Here is a 22,783-nt window from a genome sequence, read left to right as displayed (position 1 = left end):
AGGAGTGGGATCAGGCGGCTCATGGACAAGGGTTGTGAGGTTGCCAGAGATTGTTTAGGATGAATTGTCACTGTCACTGTCATCCCGTTGCTCATCGATGTGTTCGAGCGGGCAACAGTAACGTATCTCATTGAGAGACTTATTGTTACTGTTTTTGGCATATCCAATATCCAATATGCACGGGTAGCTTGCCGGGCTCTCCGAGAGGGGTGGAGGAATCAAACTCGGGTCGGCCTCGTGAAAGGCGAATGCCCAACTGCTGTGCTATCGCTAGGGGCTTAGGATGAATTAGTGGCAAGAAATGTTGATTAGGCTGGTTAGTGGTGGCTGGTTTGTTCAGCCAGGCAGACTCTACTGGAGACTGAAACTGAATCCAGAATTTTCCCCATGTCGATGTTTTTTCTTAGTAGTGGAGGAGCATGTGGGGACAGCAGATTGGGGTGCCTCAAGGTGCAGGGGGGGTTGTTTATGAAGGCTACAAATGCCCTTTCTACATGTGCTCCTTGGGAGATGCTGAATAGGCTCCGTGGAAGCTTTGTGGCCAGGCCACGGGAACAAAGGGGCCTTACCGTCCAGAGAAAAAGCCACTGGAGGTGGGAGAGACTTGAGTGAGGAAGAAATGCCGCTGCCCCCCACCCCAGCAAGGCTGGTATTGGCCCCCTGCCCTCAGCTGCCCTCTTGCAAGCTCTGTGAGCTGTAGCTGGGGTTGCCCCATAGCGGATCTGCAGTTACAGGTGATTGGGCCTATCCTTGAGGTCACAAAGAGCAGGGATGGCAGTGACAAGGTGGCAACCAATTTCCCAAGAGAGCCCCCAACCAAGCCTTGGCAAGGTGCTCCTGGAGCAGGGTCAGAAGCTGTGGGAGCCTGGAGCCTGGGCATGTGATGGGGGTGCCATCTTCCCCCAGAGGTCTTTCTGATCTGGCTGCCAAGGAATGCAGCTGGTGAGTCAGATGGACATGGGCACTCAGGAGTTACACCCCCTAATCTGACTCCCCTCAGCCTATCAAGGGGCATCGCCTTGCACTGAGTGGAATGAATTCTCAATCCCTGGCCCAAGTGGAGCCTCAGACAGCTTTGAGCTCCATGGACAGACTTCCTGCCTCCAGCAAAGGCCCCTTGACTGAAAGTCTTTCTAGGGGACTGCTTTGTGTGGCAAATGGGACCCTTGGGGACCTTTGGGTCAGATCAGAGGGTCATTCTCGCCTGTCTCAAAGCCAGCAGGCTTGCAACCCTGGCCTCCTAGATGAAGTAGACACCTGGGAGGAAAAGCAGAAAAACATGTCTTTCATTAGCAGCAAGAACTGTGAAGTGCCTCAGCACCACCTCCTCCCCATCACCCCCATTCCCCTCCCCCCAGCCCCAGACTGGCTCCTACTAACAGCATGAGCGTGCTAGCTCAGGGATCAGCTGAGTGACCTCAGGCCAATCAGTAACCCTCTCTGAGCGCCATCTTTCTCTCTCACACGATGGCTTGTACTAGATGATCTGTTTTTATTGGGGGGTGCTGTTCTATAGGTCCAGGCCCTCCCACTCCTGTTGCTGGATCAGACCAAGGATGTGACCAGAAGCTACACCCCTTCACCCTCCCCTTAATGCCCAGGAGTCACTCTCTGTAGTGTCATGTGGTGCCAGTGCCAGGGACTGAGCCCCCGTCTTTTGCATGCAAAGTCTATGCTCCACCCGCTGAGCCTTTTCCTAGCTCTGTCCTTCAGCGTTGAGTTAATCATCTCAGAATTAGTGAGGAGGCGTGAGACCAGGAAGGAGACCAGGGAGTGCAGTAAGCTGGGAGTGTATTTGAGGGCCGAGCTCCCTGACTCTGGGCTCACTCTTACACCAGGACCCCTGAGAGCAGCGCTGTGACAGGGTCACATCAAGGGGGGTGAGTGGGTGAGTGTCCCCCAGTCCATCAGCCATGCCCATTCTGTAGCACTATCACTGCATGCTGTGCCTTACAGTCAGAGGATTGGCATGGGCAGGCTGAGGGCACCTGGGCAGAGCAGAGGAGTCTAGGGTGGGGGCACAGGAAGGCAGGACTGTGAGCTTGGAGGGCGCCTCAGCGTCACTCTGCCACTCATCTGTTGCCACACTTTCTGGTTCCCTGGGCTCTGCAGGTCAGGTCACCACTTCCTTCCTTCTTTAGAGGCATCTTTTACCCTCATCCCAGCCATGGCCTCTGCCATCTTGGCTTCAGTGAAATTTGAGAATGCATATTTATACTCTATTTAATATTGTAATTTTGTCGCTGTAAAAATGAAACATGTCAAGGTCTAGTTCTGGTAAACAAACTATGAAATGTAAAACTGCAGAATCGGCTCAGCCAGTGGAACGCTGGGAGTAGAGAGAATGATCAAGCAGTTGCATGTGGAGCTTTCCTAAATTTGGGGGGTGGGTAGGCATGGGGAGTTGTTTACGGGTCAGCAAAAGCTTGGGGTAACCGCCGGGGGGGACTCGGCCCCCAACCCCGCCTTTTCTCTTCTCTCGGAGCGGAAGCTCACAGCTGTTGCAGCTGACGGTTCAACCTGTCAACAGAAAACTCCCCCCCACACCCCGCCTCCCAGCGCATGCACAGAGCAAGGCCCCGGTGACTCAGTCTCCCTACCCAGGCGTGAGCACAGCTCTACCAGGAGGCAGCTCCCTGCCTCCTCGGCCAGCCCTCCCTTTCCCCCACTCCCCACCCACCCTCAGGCCTTCTCCTGCCTCCCCCAGACCCCGAGGTGCCAAGCAGTGAAGTGAAAACTGCTCTGGGAGGCAGAAAGGCACAGCTGTGCGCTCCCAGTCGCTGATTCAGATCCAATCGTACGCCCTGCCAGTCTCCCGCAAGGCAGGCTGGGGGCAAGCGCTGGATGTGTGTGCCAGGCGGAAATCTATTTCGGGAGGTGACCCGCAGCCCTACACCATGAAAGAACCTCCTCCCCCACCCGACCCCCCTCAGGAAAGACAGCCTTCTAGAAGGATCTCTCGCTGTAGAAGAGGCTGGCGGGGGTGTGAATTGCAGCCTGGCCTTCAAGAGCCTGCACCCAGGCAGTCATGGGCAAACTAGCGTAGGCTCCCATCTGCGTGGTAAGAAGGCAGGGGTGGAGGGTGGGGGGTGGATGCAGGTCGCCAGCAAAGGCAGAGCACTTGGAGGACTGAGCACCCATGTCTGCAGAGGAGGCAGCCACCTCCATCTGCCAAGGGGGGGGGCAGTAACCCCACAAAAGAGACAAGAGAGAGAAGTCTCTCAGCCCGGGTAAGGCTTACTCGAGGGAAGTCTGCCAAGGAAGAATTGCCACGTCAAGGTCAGTAGAGGCCCAAAGCTGCTGTGTCCAAATGGGAGGGTCAAAGAGAGCTGGGAGCGCTGAAGATAGAAGGGTCTCAGGCTAAGAAGACCACTGTGGGCCCCGCTCCAAACCCCCCACTATGGGCTCCTGGGGTCTTGTAACTAGTGAGTCTCTGGTTGTATTCAGGCTAGCAACAGGCCTTCCGGAAGGAGGGCAGGGCACAAGCCCCTGTGTTTCCTAAAAGGATCTGTAAAGCGTTGCTATGCAACAGAATGCAAAAGGGGTTCCTGCAGGGGAGATGGGAAGAGCTCGAGAAAGTGGGGTGTATGATTGGGTGATAGGACCCCCCTCAGGCCAATGGGGTGTCTGGTGGCTCATCACTTCCCACAGTGGGAAGAGGGGAAGGGGTGGGCAGGGTGAAGCCACACCCATGGTGGCTGGTGGCGGGGCCCAGCTGGCCTGGCTCTTTCCCATTCCCAAGACAATCAGACCAATGGTCCCTCCCACAGCTCCTGACAGGAGCCTCACCTGTATGGTATTAGGCAGGAACTTCTTTTTTGGGGTTTTTGTTGGTTTTTGTTTTGGGGGCCTCACCCGGCGGCTCAGAGGTTACTCCCAGCCCTGCGCTCGGGGATTATTACCGGTGGGCTCAAGAGACCATATAAGATTTTGGGAATCAAACCCAGATTTACTGTGTGGAAGGCAAGTGCCCTACCCACCATGCTATCCTTCCAGCCCCTGTGCATGAACTTCTATCCCTCCTTGCTAGTCCGGCTTACTGTCAATGAGTAATCCATGTAAGTGTATCCCCTGCTCCCAAGAACATTTATGTGTGGCTTTCTTTCAGTGCAATGGGTAAATAGTAGCTCTCTTTCCCCTGCCCTCTGCACTTTCAGTGCTTGCCCATATGGTGTCTGATAGGCTGGCAAAGGTAACTTTGTAGATCTAGAGCAACTGGGCAGGCAGGGTCTGCCCCAGGACGCAGCCGTGGTGCTCGTCTCTCCCACCTTTCTGAAAACGTAGATGGGGAGACACTCCCGGCCTCCAGAGACACAGATCTGAGTCGGGGGGCATTGTTCAACTGTCAGATGATGAGTTGAGTAGGAAAAATGGTTCCTTCTGGGGGCTGATGGGTTAAGGACAATTCCATAAAATTTAGGTTGAAAAGCACCAGTCCCACAGCTGTGGGATGGTATTCCTAGCCTCGACGGGAAATCAAGAGAAAAACTTCAGAGGTGGAGGGGGGTGACTTAATACAAGCTCAGGCAGGACGCAGTTGTTTTGTCTTTAAGAAGCGAATGTAGCAGTTGGAGACATAGTACAGCAGTTATGGCCAGTGCCCACCTAGCATGCTGCCAGCCACATAGTCCTTTGAGCATTGCTGGGTGCCACCCAAGAGGCCCTAGAGTACCACTGGGTGTGGTGCCAAGTACCCCACTGTACCACAGGGCCTGAGCAGCACCACATCCTCAGGCCCTTGAATTGAACCACTAGCCCAGTCAGCCCAGAGTTGCTTGGAGGAGCTTCTGATCCTCCCTGAGCACCATTCAGAGGTACTCCCTTGCCAAAACAGAGCAATTTTAGGCTTAATCACAAAAGAAGAGCAGTCAGTTCCCCTGCTTTCTGTATTGCTTTGAAAAGCATCATCATGGTTTTAAGCTCCTGTGTTGGATCCAGAATTTTATTTTTTTTCTTTTTGGGTCACACCCAGCGATGCACAGGGGTTACTCCTGGCTCTGCACTCAGGAATTACTCCTGGCGGTGCTCTGGGACCATATGGGATGCTGGGAATCAAACCCGGGTCGGCCGTATACAAGGCAAACGCCCTACCCGCTGTGCTATTGCTCCAGCCCCTGGATCCAGAATTTAAAAAAAAAAAAATTTTTTTTAACCCACTGAAGTACCCCAAACAGACTAACTGAGGTCTCCGTCACCACAGGAGCAGAGAGAGACAGGATTAGAGGCAGATGCTCACCCCTCAGGAGCCCCGATAGCCATCTGGATGCGGAGATAGGTGGGCATTTGTCTTCCACAGTGAATGGTCATTTCTGGATTGTTCCGGACAGAACTAAAACAAAGGAGAGGGCCTTTGTTTCGAACTAGACTAGATCTGCGAAGGGTCACTGGCCTGAAGCTTATGGAATGGCAGCGATGCCCCAGCAGTGGAATAGGTCACCCCTGGGAGCACAGGAGCTGCTGGAAACCCTCGGAAGTGAACAGCCAGAGCTAGCGAGCGAGCGAGCACAGAGCAGGTGCCGGATTCCAGCGTGTCAGCCCTGGGAAGCTTCGTAAACCCTGTTAGTTAATGACTCCTGCTGCATTTTATCCTGTGGCTTATCAACAGGGAACGTGGGGGGTGGGTGGAGAACGGAGCCTGCAGGGGGAACCTGCTGAGATGGGCGGAGAGGGGGTTTCAGCCGCAGATTCCACTTGGCCTGGAGGGAGAAGAAGCCAAATCACCACACAGTCCAAGCCAGGGGCCTGGCGAGGAGCAGGGGTGCTGCCCAGCAATTGCATTGCTCACTGCCTCCACTGGGAGGTTCGGTTTTTGTTTTAAGCCAATTGCTACTGCCACAGCTGGGGACTCTGTCCTGCATGCTCAAAGGAGGTCAATGCACACAGGATACGCACGGAAGGCTGAGCAGTGGGGGGACATGTTCACAGGGCCAGGTTCTGCATTGGACAAAGGTTGGCCAGTCGTCACTCCCCCACTCCATAAAAAAGGGTGTTTGGGGAACAGGAAAGTGGAGAAAGCCTTTTACCCCATGATACTTGAAGATTTCAGGAGAGGAAAGCTGGCACCCTGACCTATTCCGCTCTAACCCAGGGCAGGAGATGCCCCCAAAGACCTCAGGCCAAGGACAAATTGCCTTTCTGGGGTCCCTCCTCCTCTGGAGTCTGCCTGGAGGGATCCTCTTCCCCCTCCCCAGCTCTGGGGGAGGGACGGGTGCGTGAGTGCCACTCTTGCCAGCTGTCCTGAGGGCCAGCGCACAGCTCGTGGCTCTCCCTTGCTCAGACTCGGCCAGAACGGCTGGCGACGCTTCTTGGGATTGTGTAATTATGGTGATTACAGCTTATGGCTTTTTTCCTTCCTCTCATCTTTCGCTTTCACATTCTTTGAGGCCTCTCATTAAACATGGCAGTCCGGGTAAAGTCAGCAAAGTTTTAATAAGACATTCTTAAAGAAAGCCCAATCGGGGTGGGGGGGGAGATTGTGATAGTATGCTCCCACAATCCATGGGGGATGATGTGCCCAGACATGAAACATAGGAAAGAGAGAGAGAGGGATGGGGACCTGGGGACACCCATACTTTAGCTCAGGGCTGAAGAACCATTTTACACCTGCCCTACTCCAGCCTCTCCCTCCCTCCCTCCCTCCCTCCCTCCCTCCCTCCCTCCCTCCCTCCCTCCCTCCATCTCTCCCTTCCTTCCTTCCTTCCTTCCTTCCTTCCTTCCTTCCTTCCTTCCTTCCTTCCTTCCTTCCTTCCTTCCTTCCTTCCTTCCTTCCTATCTCCCTCCCTTCCCTCTCTCCCTCCTTGCTTCCTTCATTCCTTCCACCCTCCCCTCCCTCCCTCCTTGCTTCCTTCCATTCTTCCTTCCTTTCCTTCTTTCTTTCTTCTTTCGGTCATTTCCTCCCTTCTCTCCTTCTTTCCTATTTTCTCTCTCACTCCCTCTCTTCCTCCCTTCTTTTTTTTTTTTAACCCTACTTGGTTTGCTCAGGGCTTACTCCTGACTGCTCAGGAATCACTCCTGGCAGTGCTTTCAGGACAGTTATGTGACGTCAGGGATCAAATATGGGCAGACTGCATGCAAGGAAAATGCCTTACCACCCTGTACTGGCTCTCCGCTCTCCTAACTACCTGGCCTTCTATCATTTGCACCCAGAACCGGTCTACCTCTGAACCCCCAAACCTCTCAGGAAAAGACAAACCACCAAGCAGGGTGGGAGGGCCTGGTCCATGTCCTGGCAGATAGTGCAGGGAAGCAGAGATGGGGCATCTAAAACCGGTTCAGCCTCCTTACCTGTTGGGGTCAGATGTTGGGGTCAGATGCTGGTGGGCTCGCTGTCCCGGGTGATCCTGGATGGCCATCCCTCCTCCTACCTCTGTAAGGCTGAAGGCAGCCTCCCGCAGGGGTGGATGTTGGCACAGACCTGCCATTTCTCGGGGTGCTGAGCACTGTGCTGCGGGCATCCCTGTGAATCTGGAGTTGCTTCTCCCAATTCCCAGTTAGCAGGACGCTCAGGCATTTCCATTTCTTTGTCTGGAAAAGGGACAGAAGAGTACATGACTAAGCGGATGGGGGGGATACATAGGTCTCTTCACATAGCATCGTTCAGCCACAGTTCTTGGTAGTGCTGTTTTCATTATCTTCCCATGTTCTTCCCAGCCATCACTTAGCTCTTAGGACTGTATTCAATTTCCCGTGCTACTCCACGAGGTAGGTATCAGTGTATTTATCTTGTACTTGATGGTGAGCGCACAGGTATCTCATACATGACCGTGTACGCTAAGCACACACATGAGATTCTTCCAAGACCAGCTCAAAGTAATAGACAGGAGCTGTTGGCCAGGGGGTGGGGGAGGTGTGTGTGTGTGTGTGTGTGTGTGTGTGAGGGGCTTTGTTTTCAAGTTGATTCAGAGAGCTGCTATCTTGGCTTTCCCTTGGAGCAGAGGGATTGTGATCTGTGATGGCTGACCACGTGGTCAGTTTCTCAAGGCTGCCCCAGGAGGTGGTGCTCTCAGGGCATCCCACCCAGAAGACTCTCGGAGCTGTGGCGGCCTGCAGCCTGTGGTGCGAGAAAGCAGGGCATATGCTGGGAAACTGTGGCATATGCTGTGGGGAGTGTGTATGTGTGCCCCCTGCTGAGACGTGGGCTTCTAAGCCGCCTCCTGCCCCCAGACACAGATCAGGGGTGCGTCTCCCCCGCAAAAGACCACTCCCAAGTGGCCCTGTGCACGGCAATGCTCTCAGATGCAGAAACAGTCACCTCTCAGCTGCCTCCCTGCCTCCAGCCACCCTCAACTGTCCGACCCACAAGGCCGCTAGCTCCATCTGCCAGATAAACAAAGGCTTCTAGTTTGTAACTGCAGAGTACAGAGTTGGGTTGTTGGAGGAGTCAGACGCCAGTGGCAGGGGAGGCTTTGAAATCCCTTATGAACCAGCCCCCTGGGGTGCACGCTGCCCTCCCCCCACTCCGGGCCCCCCACCTTCACCCTGATGGCCGCTGTACGGTCATGACAGAAACGGACACTGAGAGAAGCCATTTCCGCTGACCCCAATGGCTTTTCTCTCGGGGAGACGTCAGGCTTTAGAGATGGACCTTCAGGTAAATGCTTCAAGACGGTATGGGTCAAAGATTTCAGGAGTCCGGTCCAAAGCCCCAGCTGCCCTTGTGCCTTGCATGAGCCGCTTTTGCCAGCACCCGCGGTGAAGACTCACACACGTGTGCTCAGCTATCTGTTCACAGGTGTCTCTGATGCATGCTAAGCAACATGTCTGAGTTCCACGTGCCACACCGTAACCGATGCATGCGCCCCCACCCCACCCCCATCCCCACCACCCCCGAGCATGGATCGCATGCCCGCTGCCGCCATGTACGTGTCTGGGCAGGGGCTCCCCTAAAGCCACAGGTCTTCATGGTTTCAGCTGCATAAGTTATTCTTCACTTCCCTTCCTAAAAACACAATTGCCTAGTGCTGCTGGCGCAGAGTCAGAATGGCCGCTGCATTTCACCCCCGAGGTGGCTTCCTTCCAGCAGTGGGTGAGTGATCGGCGTCCGCACTGTCTAACCTTCTTTGGGAGCCTGCTGCAGAGAAAGTGCTCCAAACTCTGGAGGAGATGATCTCTCTGTGCCCCGGCCTCTTCTTTACACCCCCCTGCCCCCACACCTCTTCTCCTGCCCTCACTCCGTGGCAGTCGCACACATTTTGGGGTGTCCCCATTTTCCTACCCTTTTTCTGTGCCCCATAGTTTTTCCTTCCTAGGAAACAAGGAGCTGAGGGATCCAGAACTGATGATGAGATGAGTCTCTTGTCCCGGAAGCAACTCGCCAATAATGTCTCCACGTTCCTGTCCCTCACTTCTCTAACCCCTAGTCAAACAGACAGATCTACCCACTATTTTTGAAGACACTTTTCCAACCAAGAGCAGCTGCCTAAGGCTTTCTCTCCCACTTCCAGCTTCCATGCTTCCATGGCCCTTTATCTGCACGCTAAGGCCTCGTGTTCCCAGGGCCTTGGAAGTCTCGCCTTTCCATGACCTTGACCATCAGGGGGGAAGAGGACTGAGCAGCCACCCGTCCTCTGTCTCCTGGGGCCCCAGAGCAGAGCAGGAGCAGATCTGCAGGGAAGCAGGAAAGTTCCTTGTGAGCAATTCCACCCACACAAGTTTCTATCCTGACACCTCTTGAAAATGCAGCTTGAGCTGTCCCTGATGTCCCTGATGGTCTTTTGTGGGTTAGAAATCTGCGTGATCCATGCCAGCCCAGTTGCCTTTCTGGGGGGTCTGGAGAGAGAAACCATGCCCCCAATGGCCTCTCTCCTTCCCGGGGCCATCTTTGCATTCCCCGTGCGAATGGACATGGAATCCTGTGCTTTGGAGCAGAGGGGGTGGCACTCAGCATGCTGACTGCCTGGGCCGTTGACTTTACCCAGAGCGAGTCTGGGGTGAATGTGTTTGCAGGAGATGCCGAGTATCCTCAAGAGGGCGGAGTGAGAGCCCTTGTGGGTCCTCGGGCGCATCACGCACTGCCACACAAGCAAGTCTTCCTCCTCATTCCTCCGCTAAACTGCGGCGTTCCTCCCTCTGCAGCAACACTCAAGGTTACTTGAATTTCCTAGCTGGAGAAAAGTAGCATCAAGCCGTTGCCCATAGCAACACAGCCCCATTCCTGTTTCCTTAGGTCTCTTGCCCTTTGCCCAGTTTGCAGGGTGCCAGAGCTGAGAGGCTCTTTGGGGAAACAGGGGAGGAGGATGAGGATGAGGTGAAGAAGGAGGAGGAGGAGGAGGAAAGGCAGGCATTGTGTGGGCTACAGGAAGGTCTGCTACTCAGAGGAGCAGAAGAGCTGAATGCCCGAGGCGAGGATGAACTCCTTGCAGACTAAGTGTAGGCGAGCACCAAGTTGATTCTACAGCGCTAGAGGGAAAAGGAGAGACCCAGGGCCCTTGTCTGCCCAGGAAGGAGAAATGGGAAGATACAACTCAGAAGGGAGGTAGGGAGCCTGGGCATTCTGCCACCAGCCCAAGTCATAGCGGCTGAACTCTTGTCACTCTCGACATGCTTGATGCATTCCAGATTTGTCCCCGAGTAGCTGCAGAGCCCAGGAGGAAGGGCTCTACTACACACCCGAATTCACAAAGGCTGGTTCCTATGAGGAGCCTGGGAAGTGATGTGTGTGCCAGGGCAGGAGTCAGAGGTGCGAGGGGCTGCCTGCCAAGGGGCTCCAGCATCCTGGCCAGGCCACCCCCACTTAGACACAAGGTTCCACTTGCAGAAAGGCTACTCTGTCTGCCCCTCCTTAGAAAGGTGAGCTTCTAGCTGCTTCTCTCCTTCCTCGGGCCATCACCAGAGAGATCCCACAGGCATCGGGACCAGAATACAGGGCCCCAGGAACGTGGTGACCTCTTCTGGCCTGCCAGTAGCCACTGCTGGAAATTAATGGGCACCAAGAAGTGGGGTGAGCTGCAACCCCCAGCTCAGCACAGTAGCCAAAGGTTTACTTCGCCAGGCCTGCCAACTAGAAGGTCACACCACCACAGTCCCCGCTCCCACCAGGAGCCCCAGAGGGAAGAAGGGACGCCCCATGGCAGAGCAGAAAGGCCTGAGATGGTCTCAGATATACCCTAGAGCTGAGGTTTCTTGCTTAGCAAGATGAGGCACCACATGCCCTATGGTCCAAGGAAGGAGGGTCTCAGAGCTGTGTGCCCTGGTGTGCCTGCAGTGTTCAGGTTGAAGAGGTTCTTAATCGGTTAGGATGGTGTGGGAATGAGTGCAGCATTTTTTGAAACACCCAGTGTGCTGGAATCAAGAGCTGCCTGCCCCATTCTAATGACCGAGTTGCTATTCATGACTGTCCTTTGTCCTTGCTCCAAGCCCATTCCCACACCACCACCATCAATCAGGGGCTGAGCTAGCGAAAGAGGAGGGCAGTGGAGATGGCAGGGGGATGAGATCTGGATACACTCCAATTGGGCAGGAATAAAAAAATACAGAGAAATACCCAGGGCAGGCTTGCAGGAGACAGCCAGGTGCTTCGCAGTGGGTTGGAGAAGAAGTGGCAGCTCATGTGCGCTAAAGGAACTGTTCGGAGGCTGGGAGGGAAATACTGGTAGATGCCCACCAGGAGCCTGTTACTGGTTCCTATAGGAGGTCCCCTTTGCAATAACATTCTAGGGCAACTGCATTCAGGTGAGATGGCTGCATGATGGACTCCCCAGGCTGCCTTGACTCCACAAACCTGGTGGTCTTACTGCCGTGTACGGCAGGCTGCTCCCTCACATTTATTCTTTTATGTTCTTTTATTTCATATTCCTTATTTTAAAAAATGAGTCTAAACACCCACGAATATATATATTTTCAGTCAGTGAATTTTGTTATGAGTTTCATGTTCACCTCTCTCTTGGTTGTTTTTTTTTCCCCCCCAGTTGGGTGTTGTTTTATGTTTGTGGTATATCTTAGCTTTTTCCTAAAAGTCAAATAAACAGAATATTTTAAAGCCAAATAAAATGCCCTTCAGCTCTTGAGAGAGATCAGAAAGCTCAGCAAAGAGCCAGGAGTAACACAGACCCTGGGAAAGGCTCTTTCCTCAGGGCTCACTCCTGCACTTACGCCCCACCCTCCCAGCCTCATGGAAGAGTCTGGAGACCACCATGTCCTCTCACTCTGCCTCCAGTGGCACTGGCCTGGCTCTGCTGGGGATGGGTCCCGGGCCAACCCTGGGGAACCCACAACCTGATTTTCCCATCCCCTCTGCTCACCGTGCATTTTCACGTAGTTGAGCAACAGATGAGAGTCTGGGTTTTCCTGACACTATCCACCAGAGTTTCTGAGACCCCGAAGCTATAGCAAGCAAAAGGCATGCTCCCCAACTCTAGACATCCTTGAGAAGTGAAATGCTAAGCACCCTATTTCTTATGCCCCTTCTGGAATAATTCTCTTAGCTTTGCTCAGGGGACCTGAGGAGAGTGAGGTGGGCCCTTTGCTCTCCTTCCCGGAAGCTCCTCAGCAGGTGCCCCCAGACCCGGGACATTCACAGCCTCCTCCCTTCTGAACAGAAGCCTGACCCACTCATAAGAGACCCGTCCCCTCCACCCTGGAGAGGAGTTCACCTCCTAGACCCCCGCTTCTTGTGGGCTAGGTCATTTGGTGAGTCCTGTCTAGCAAAACATTGTTTTTGAATGAGGATGAAGGGGACCAGTTTGGACCCATGGAGACTAGAAAGAATATTTCAGATCTGTTCTGCTTCCCCTTCCAGTTTCAACAAAGGAAACTGGCTTCTCCTGTAATGGAAAGGAAAGCACTGAATTTAGCCTCAGAGCTCAAAGATGAATCAGGAGTGCTAAGTGTCAGAGAGGAGAGGTGATAGCTGGAACTTTTTTTTTTTAAATCATTTTCCCTTTTGTGGTGTAATGACATGGCAAATGAAGAGCTCTTGAAATGAGTAGTTGGGTGAATGTGACCAATGGGCATTCTAGTGTTGCCTAAACCCATCACCCCAGAAAGCCTCTCTCTCATTCCCCTTTCCATTCAAGTTCATTCCTCCCCGCTTCCCCCCTCCCCCTGCCCCCAGGGACAACCACACCAACCACACCAAGATTGTGGCTATCTTAGATTTGGAAGACTATGGGAGACCTGAGATTTGTAGCTTTGGTCTTGAGTTCTCTGAACACATCTGCAAGAGAATTTCAGCCACAGCTCAGCTGTGTTTCCTCTCTTAGCTTGGCAGAAGGTCCATCCCAACAAACCCCTAGTGCCTGCCCCCAATATGCCATCTAACCCCCCAGGGCTCCTTTCTGAGTCACAGCCCTGCTCACAGATAATGAATTTGGCAGCCGCCTCCCAGGTAAGTAAGTGGCAGCGGCTCTCGGTCCCCGGATGGTGCATGCTTTGTTGATGAACATCTGGACGTGCATTGCGCACGGCCCCGGCATGATGAGCAGCATGTTGATTTTTTTTTTTCCGCCCCCTCCGAGCACTCCACAAAAGGGAGCTGTTCCTTTTGTGTCTTGCCCTTTGGAAACAAAGGATCCTATGACCACCTTCTTCCAGGCACCAGGCCATCAAGATGGCCACAGTGCCGAAATGATTAGGGCAGGAGGGAGCAGGGGCGGAGGAGAATCGAATGTGTGAGTGTTTGTGACCCCAGTGTGGAGGCTGTGCTCCATGAAATCGAAGGCTCCTGAATTCGATTGGATTAAACTTTGCCGGATGTCTCAGAGGTGAAAAGCACTTTGTCTACATGTAAAGCTCTGGTGTCTCTGGAACGTACCTTCCGGAGCTCGGCGCTTCATCACTGTGGATTTTTTCACTCGGACAAAGGCTGCCTGCTAATAGCATTTTCAACCACCTGCAGCTGCTTCGCTCAGTGACACCAAGGCCTCAGGCGGTGCTGGCTGCAGCTTCCCGGCACCAGTGTGATCCATTCCCCACTGACCAGCTCTGAGGAACACCATGCACACATTCAGAGCCAGAAAAAAAAAAAAACATTATGATAATAAAATAAAGCCCAGCTTCTTTGTAGCTTTGCAAAAGGCTAGGCAGAAACACAAATTCCTACTCCATGCCCTACACTTTCTCCAGAACCACCCACACAGGGGCCAGAGATGGGGGTGAAAATGGGGAGGGAAGAAGAGCTCTAGAAGGTTCCAGGGGGAGCCCCACTCTCTGGGGCAAATTGCCAGCAGGTACCTGGCAGCTGAAACACTGGGGGAGTCGCTCTGAGCCCAGGCAGCCTCTAGGATTTCACTTTGATCTCTGAAAACTAGGGAGCCTCAGCTCTTTAGAAGGGAGCCAGCGGCTAACCCAGTGCTAGGGCAGGATTTCTTCCCCAAAGCTTGGGGCCAGACATCTTGCTGTTTCAGTAACTACCATCCCTTCCTCTCCCCGGAGTACGCATTATGATGGGAGAGGTTGAGCTGCCTCCTGAGCCAACCTGGACCCTCTTGATCTCCTCTGGCAGCAAGACTGATGCATGAGTGCACGCAGGTGCAAGGGGAGGGTGCCGGGCAGTCAGGATTGCCGGTTGGAGGCCGGGAGTGGGGGAACATGACCCAACCCCAGGGTATGTTCTAAAGGCTGGTCAGTTGCACCCACACGGGAAAGTCTGGGCTCAGGGAAGCAGCTGGAGTGGGGGGGGGGGGGGGGTGTGTGCAGAGGGCCCCTCCCAGCATGGGCACTGGCCACAGGTCATCCTGAGCTGGAGGCTGAGCTCCAGGATTTCAGCAGGAAGTGATTAATTAGCGCCTCCAAGCCCAGCCCATTCTATGGAACCAGGAGGGGGGAGGGGCGGCCTCAGGGCCAAATTCACATAAAACAAATAGACAAGCACCCCTTCCTCCAGAAATAGTCTCTTCAGCCTGGCTCAGCCCAGGGCCCCTCTCCAGCCCAAATGACCTCACTAATGAGGATGAAGCTGTAATGAGGGTCTGGAGGCCTGGTAAACCTCACCTTCTTTGTCTCTGAGCTTTTAATGTACACACTGGTGACAGACTATTATTCAGACACTCTAGCACTCTCTCTTTTTCCACATCGATTTCTCCCCCCAGAGTCCCAGACACCATGTATGGAAAAGCCGGAATAGTGGGGTGCACTTGGGGCAGAGGGCAGGAGGAGAGCGGTGTCCAGATTGGTGAGGTGGTCACTGCAACATGAAGGAACGCCGCAAGGAAAGCAGCTTAGGTGCTTTACACGTGTGTCAGCAGGATGGATGTGGGTTTAAGGAAGGGAAGGTTATTTGGGCCCTCTGACCAGGAAGTCCCTGGGTTTCTCCCCACTACCACAGAGAGGGAAATGTGCACGTGCGTGCATGTGTGTGTGTGCACACTCACACACATCTCTGCACACACCACATATTCTCACAAAATCACATGCACACACATACACACAGACTGACACTCTGATCACACTCAACCACACTCAGGTATACACACACACTTTCACACATACATTCATATGTATACACATACTCATGTATCACACACATACACACTGTCACACGCACACATGCATTTATATGTACATACATACAATCATTTGCTATCTCTCAGGCTCACTTACTCAGACACACACTCTTAAAAACATGCACACACTTGCTCAGCCCGACACTTTCACACACATCATCACACACTGTCACGTGCCTCTCTGCAGGCCTGCTTGGAGAAGGCGCATTCCCAGGTGAATCTGCAGGATGACAAATGCCTGGCACGCCGTGTGGAAAGGGCAGCAGGCACGAGGGCACTGAGCACGCTGTGCTCCTGGGGCTGGGGGCGGCCTTGAAGGTCAGCCGTGGTGTCTATGAGCTGTCACACTGGCTCTGCACAGAGGGGCAGCCATCCTGCTCTAAGCGATTTGCAAAGGCTGCCACTGTTACCCTCTAGGATTATAAAAAGCAGAAATCTGATTAAGAAATCCTTAGCCTTGTAGAAATGCAGCTGCTGCCGGCTATGTTTGCTGCATTTGAAGATTCCGATAAGGTGGCTGATGGGAGATTTCCAGTGAACGTGTGTGTATATCGGTGTGTTTTTTAAGATAGGGGAAAAAACTGAAAAATTTTGTCTTGTGAAAGATGGGCTGGGGCTTGGGGATGATTAGGAGAAAAAGACGTGATCCTCCAAAAGGTCCCGAGAGCGAGACCAGCTGGGGACAAGCTTCCATCCCTGCTTCGGAAGTCTCAGTCAAGCTGGCACGTCCCTCCATGGAGAGGAAAGCCGCGTGACTCCTCATCCTCCGTGCAGCCAACCCACCGCCTGTGGTGTTTGTTTATTAGATACCCCATTTATCCATCAATGCATCAATCAGCAGGTTTATTGAGTACCCTACCAGGCTTCACAAACGGGATCAATTTTTTTTAATTACATCCAGCTTACACTCAGCCAAGCCCAGAGAACACGCTGTGCCTTCCCCTACTTTCCCCCCCCACACACACCTCCTTTGGAAATGAACCTGAGCGATGCCTGGCCCCTCCAGTCCCAGGCCACCAAACGCTCCGACACATCACGTGCTGCTCCCGCCAGTGGCAATGGAGTTGGTGACCCGCTGTCAATATCAGGATGGGCTTGGAGCGCATTCTCAGCCACAGAGATCAATGTACTCGGGGCCCACCCGCTCTCCTCCAGACCCCCGTCTGATGATGGATTTCTCAAGTGGAGGAGCAGCGAGCAGGTGTAACCAAGTCATGGGGGATGGGCAGGCAGGGGAGCCTCCCTCACCCTCCTCATCTGTCCTCTGGGCGCCCTGTCCCCCACCAGGCTCCCAGGCTCAGGGACCGTGAGTTTCAGGCACCAGCCTGTGATGACACTTTCCAAGAGTTGCTCTCAAGGTTGTAAAGGAAAGGCTGGTAGATTTCCCCACTCCTAGCCTCTGGGTACTGCCCGTCGGAAACCAAAAACAGAGGAGGTAGCAGGTCCCCTGCACTGGGTCCTGCCATGGAGCCTTGGCACACGCCCTTGTGTTGTCATTAATCCCACCGCAGCATCAAAGGTACTCAAAGCCCCCTGTCTCACCCAAGGAGAACCTGATCCTGATTTTTTTTTCCCCTTTACTTCCTTTTTTCTTCTTTTAATTTTGGGCCACACTACGCAGTGGTGAGGGCTTACTCCTGGCTCTGCGCTCAGAGATTATTTCAGGGGCTTTATGCAGTTCCGGGCCTCGAACCTGGGTCAGCGTCATGCGAGGCAAGCACCCTACCAGCTGTATCCTACCAGGCCTTGATCCTGTGTTTTGACCTTTCTCATCTTTCCCTTCTTTTGTTTAGCTCAAGTTTGGCAGGGCAGGGGATCAAGCAAGCCCCAAGCTCAGTCAGGCTCAGCCTGTGCTCCGGCACTGAGCCACCTTCCCCTCTCCCTGAAGACCCGTTTGGTCATCTCTAAACCACCCATCTGCCTAGGCCACCCTGATCTGACAACATACCAATCCACCCGCTCCTTCCGCTCCTTTCTCAAGCACTGGGGGCAGCCCCCTGGCCATCCCAGACAATCTCCCTGGTTGTGGGTCAGGAAATTCCCACTCCCCGATGGGCGGCCCAGCAGCTCCCCTCCCCCACCCACCCCAGAGTCTGTTCTTTCTCACACACCGCAGTCACGGTTCCCCAGCCTAGGTTCGGCGGGTCACGTAGCTAGGTCTCTGGGCCTCGCTGGCACGTACTGTCATTAATCCACCTGTCTGGCTCTCTGTTCTGTCCCTCTGTGCATGTGTCTCCGTGCGTGGACCTGTGTGCCTGTCTGTCCCCGTGTCTGCAGGGAAAGTCGCTGGCGGGCAAGCGCCTCACCGGCCTGATGCAGTCCTCCTGACGGTCCCCAGTGCAGGCCCCGGGCCCGAGGAGCAGGCGGGCAGGCGGCGGCGCTCCACGTCCTCGGACAGAGCTTCACTCCGGGGTGATCTGGTCACTGTGAAGGAGAAAGAGTGAGGGTGCCTCTGGGCAGTGGGGACACTCAGCGGGCAACTGGGGAGACCAGAAAGAAGGCGTCCATGAGGCCTGGGGGCGCTGTTTACACCCCCTTCTTCCTTGTACAGCTGTGCTCCGACACCCTGTCCTCTCAGCAGCCCTGGTCCCCACCTTGTGTTGGGGGGAAACAGGAAAGGGGGTGCTCCTATGGTGACAGTCCCCCGAGATTCGATTCTTCCTATCTTCACTCTTCCGACCACTGTCTGGCACCTTCAGGACAGACCCACTGGTCCTGAGCCCTGAGCCCGTCCAGTATTAAGCATCCCTCCACCTTCCCAAAAGGCACAGTGGAGCACTGTGTCTTGCCCACCTTCTGCCTGCACCTTCTGGACACCCTAGCAGCATCGTCAGCCCCGAGCCAACTCCCCCGGGACACCATCACACGTTTCTTTCCATCTCCTTGGACTCCAGCTCTCAAGGAGGTTTCCACACACCTGCTGGCAGCCCCTGGGTTCCACGGCATGTGTCAAGGGTCCCAGGCCAGAGGAAGCATCGGCACAGATGACTTTGCTGACTGGTGAGCAGCCCTGGACCATCTCATTGCCATCTTTCCCAGATACTGCCGTCTGGGAATCCTTCCTGTCCCGGCCCTTCGCTCCTTGTCTGTCTGCTCATTTATGACTCAAGATAAACATGGCCATGAACTCAGGGGCACTGGGGGGTTCCCCTCCTGCCCCTAGCAGTCCCGGGTGGATTCGGGGAGGGCTCCTGGTGGTGGTGTCTGGGGGGTTCCCCATGGGCAGAGCCCACACTGTGGCATCCTGATGGGCAAGGCCACACCCCACTGAGCCAGGCCCCCGTCATCATGTGTGGAGCTGGAGCAGGTTGTTTTGGGGCTCCAGCGCACCCTGATCAGACCCCCGCGAGTCTCTGGCAGCCAGCCAAGCCTCCCACACTCAACAATGCTGGTCCTCAAGGGAAGAAAAGCAAACACCGAGCAAACCCGGCAAAAACCTGGCAAATGACTTGCATTGTATTCCCTTCGTGCGCGTGTCAAAGCGGCTGTGAGGTCAGAGGTGGACAGAGGGCACCCAGCCAGGGGCCGTATATGTGTCGCAGGTGCTCCCCCCGACAGCAGCTATTCCTCCACCTGGTCCTTGTTGTCATGGTGACTCCCAGGAGCCTTGGGACAAAGTGGTACTGGGGGACGTGGGTTTGAATTCAGACCCTGACAGCTTGGCCTACCTGCCTGGGATCTATTTTTGGCCACAGGTGATAAAGATCTCCCTTGGGAGCCTATAAACAGAAAACATAGCAGAAAAAACAATCCGCTATCACTGGTATTTCTTTCCTCATGAAGGCAGATTGGCCAGCCCGTGAGTGCGGGCTCAGAAGTGTGTTTGGGGGAACCTGACTCCAGGAGGCGCCCTTGAGACTGCTCCTCCTTCTGGAAGGCTCTATGCTCCAAGGCACCAGCCTCCCCTCACCAACAGGGGAGCCTTAGAAATTTTGGTGAGAATTTGTACCCTGGTGGGCCAGGTCCACCATCCCTCAGTTTCCCCCACTGGCAGTAGTTGTTATCTCTGAGGTGCTATGGAGTTTTGAGGCATAACTGAGGTAAGAGTCCTCAAGAGTGTATCCAAGGGTGACACGAGGGGCCCAGCTTCTCCTCAGAGGTTCCCACAGGCTCATTACAAACCCTGGCTCACTGTACACACTTTATAACAGCTGGGGGAGTGAGGGAGTGAGGGGAGGAGGAAAGTGAGTGAGAGGGAGTGATTGGAAGAGTGAGTGAGGGGGAGAGTGAGTGAGTGGGAGAGAGTGAGAGTGAGTGGGTGAGCGAGTGGGAGAGTGAGAGTGAGGAGAGTGAGTGGGAGAATGAGAGAGTGGGTGAGGAGAGAGTGAGAGGGTGAGAGAGTGAGTAAGTGAAGTGGGGCTCGCACCAGGTAAAGGGTCTTTGGGCTCCCCCTGCCCCCTCAGCACTCTCGGTCACTCTCCCCTTGCATTCATAGGCCTCTCCTGTCTTAGAACCCCAAGGCAGTCCAAGTCCATCCATATCACCCAGTCACAGGAAACTTTTCCCTGCCATGGTCCCCAGGCTGTGCCGACACAAAGGCACAGGGCCCACAGACGGACTGAAGAGACCCACAGCACCTCTCTGCCTCAGTGATGCAGGCCCAGGGCCCAGCCACCTGCAGCCTTTCCCAGGGCCTTCCCTGCCTCTTCTCCATCCCCAACTGTCCCCAGGGGTCCTCCAGAGTGATGTCTGTTGTCCGTGGCCATGAGACGGGGATACTGAGACTTTCAGACCCCTCTGTGGCTTTCCCAGGGGCCATGGAGCCAGGAGGCTCCACGGCGGGAAGGGTGTTTCAGATCATTCACCTCCAAAGCAATAACCCTTCACCCCTCCTCCCAACAAGGCCCACTCAGTTCTGTGACCTCCACTATGTGCTCATGCCGAACCATAGGCGAGAAGGCGAATGGGTTGCTTCTCCCAAGCGGAGCTAGCGAGTCCCCCATGGGAGACCTAGAACGCAGCGTGCTCAGACAATCTGCCCCCGTGGACTGGAATTCTGCCAGGTTAGACTCTTTGGAGGTGGTTCTGCTGCAAGGCGGGCTTTGCCCTGTCTGGCTTTCGCTGCCCTGGCTCTCTGTGGCTTCTGAACCCGAGACCGTTCCTGAGGAGGGTTAACACATCGGTCACCCCACCCCACAGACCACCAACCCCTTCAGGTGAGACAAGCCCTGGACACTGGGCAGAGGCCTCCATTGCCTTCGCTTCTATGGCAAGTGCAGAGTTTGTGGCTGGCTCATGTACAGGCTCGGAGAAGCCTGAAGACCTGAGCGAGGGATCTCTGGGCTGCAGGGAGCGCCTCTTGCACAAAGACAAGCTTTGTTCTCTTGGAAGGGATTTCTGTCCCCCAGGGCCCCAGCAGGGTCTAAGGGTGCAGCGGGGACCTGATGTATCCAGGTCCTCCATCCCTGAGCAGTCAGGCACCCGGCCAGAGCCCTAAGGGACCCTATATAACTCTGCGTTGTTTCTCGGACCAGTGGACACAGAGGCCTTGGCCCCGGGCTCTTTCCCCTGGATGGTGTGTCCAAACTACCTCAGCAACAGGGCACTGGAGCGGAGGCTGCGCTCGGGTGAGCCCTCAGCTCATGTTTTTCCTGAAATACATCCCTCCCCTTCTGCTCCATACGCAGGGCTACGAAGGGCACCCCTGGGGAACCCTCCCAGAGGCCGGAATGGATTACAGGCCTTGCAGAATTTATGGGTGGGGTGGGGTGGGGGGAGAGGAGAGGTAGCAGTGGAGCCCAGGACAAGGTGGGGCAGAGGGGGGCAAAAGGAGGTCATGTGCCTCCAGCTTCCCAAAGCCCAGGGTGACTTGAATACGCAGCAAAGGCCCACATGTGGCAGAGGCGAACAGTGGCCAAATGAATCCCTGATAGCTCACCACAGGACCCTCCAAAGAAAGGCTGTGCTCGTGTAACCATGGCAACAGCAGACGCCAGCAGCCTACTTATTCATACCAACCAGTGATAAGGCATCTCCTGGGCGCAAGCCAGGGGCCATAAAGTAGCAAAGTAGCAAATGTAGCAATAAGGGGCCTGGGGCCATAAAGAGACAGAGTCCAAATAACCCTGCCTCAGCCCTCTCCCCAGCCCTCCGAGGACCAGCGCCAGCTGCTGTCAGCTGCCGACAGGGAGTGAGCGGGGGAGGCCCTACTCCATGCCCAGGGCTCCTGCCCCACAGTCTGCACCCACTCACTGCATGATCATGGACACGTCGCAATGGCCTTCTCCTAGTGCATGTGGTTCACGTTAGGTTATTTTTCTGGAATTTGGAATTAGATCCCAGAACCAAACATGCTGGTACAGTCCTAAAATAAATGACTTAAAGCCACTCTACTCCAACTAACTCTGTGTGACTCCTTGGTTTGGGGGGTTGTTGGGCAGGATTTACCAAGAGGACAAAACCCCACAAAAACCCAGAGTGCACCAGTGGACACAGAGGACTTTGACACACAGGCTTTCATACACACATGCGTGAACACACACACAACCACACACCTATGTGTACACATGAGTATGTATATATATGTACATATATATATACTCACATGGAAGAACAGAAGCATATGCTCACATGCACAAGTATGTGCATGAAGTCATAGAACACACACAAGCACATGGATATAAGCCTGTGAAGATACACGCACACCTGAACACACACAAGCATAGGCAGACACATGCACACCAGCATGAACACACTTGCATACACACACATGCACACGGTCTTTCCCCCTCCTCTCTTCCAAGCAGGGTTTGAACAGTTCAGGAAAACTGGCGTATGAGACTCACCCCGAAGGTTGGGATCATGGGGTCACTGAAGGCCAAAGCCCTGATCTCTAGAACCTCAGTCACAAAACCCAGTGGCCTGGTGAACATCAAAGGTGCCCAGACAGCTCTGATGCTCTGAACTAAGATTCCAAGATCAAAGTCTGCTGTCTACTGCCAGGGCTTCTTATAGGGAGGCTCGGTTTCCTGAGGGACGAGCAAACCCATCTCCCACCAACACCAAAGCACCGAGTGCCAGGCTGATGAGAGGAAGGGGAGACCCGGGCTAAAGGAGGCAAGGCTCTGCTCTCCTCTATTAACCCCAGGCTGGCACCTTGCAGCTCACTTCAGTGGCAGAAATGTAGCCCGGCCAAAGCAGAAAGTGTCTCAGAGTGCCTTGAGCTGCCGACTCATCTCCCAGCCCCTAGACACTGCCTGGAGCAGGATCTGTTGCCCCAAGGGTCCAGATCAAGGTTGTGTCTGCTGCAGTGCCTGGAGTGGCGGGTCTGTGCTCCACAGTCAGGTCCTGGCCCAGCCCCCCTGTGCTGAGCTTCGCTCTCCTCTCCATCATGGCCCCCAGCT

General features: G+C 54.5%; 1 protein-coding gene across 11 annotated transcripts in view; it reads left to right on the top strand.

Annotated features, from left to right (window-relative positions):
• Positions 1-21,772, top strand: part of RGS6 (regulator of G protein signaling 6) — a 561,022-nt gene extending 539,250 nt beyond the window's left edge. For 7 of the 11 annotated variants that reach the window (XM_055129995.1, XM_055129998.1, XM_055129996.1 and 4 more), the window contains exons 18-19: positions 8,959-9,025; positions 17,718-21,772. In XM_055129995.1, the coding sequence (XP_054985970.1) occupies positions 8,959-9,025; positions 17,718-17,884 (234 nt within the window). In that variant the 3' untranslated portion in view covers positions 17,885-21,772. The remainder of the gene's footprint in view (positions 1-8,958; positions 9,026-17,717) is intronic. The other 4 variants (XM_004612305.2, XM_055130000.1, XR_008629102.1 and 1 more) reach the window with 3 other exon arrangements.
• Positions 21,773-22,783: the final 1,011 nt, after the last annotated feature.

The sequence above is a fragment of the Sorex araneus genome, chromosome 3 (genome assembly GCF_027595985.1).
Source record: "Sorex araneus isolate mSorAra2 chromosome 3, mSorAra2.pri, whole genome shotgun sequence".
Taxonomy (NCBI): domain Eukaryota; kingdom Metazoa; phylum Chordata; class Mammalia; order Eulipotyphla; family Soricidae; genus Sorex; species Sorex araneus.
This window is presented reverse-complemented; position numbering and strand designations above follow the sequence as displayed.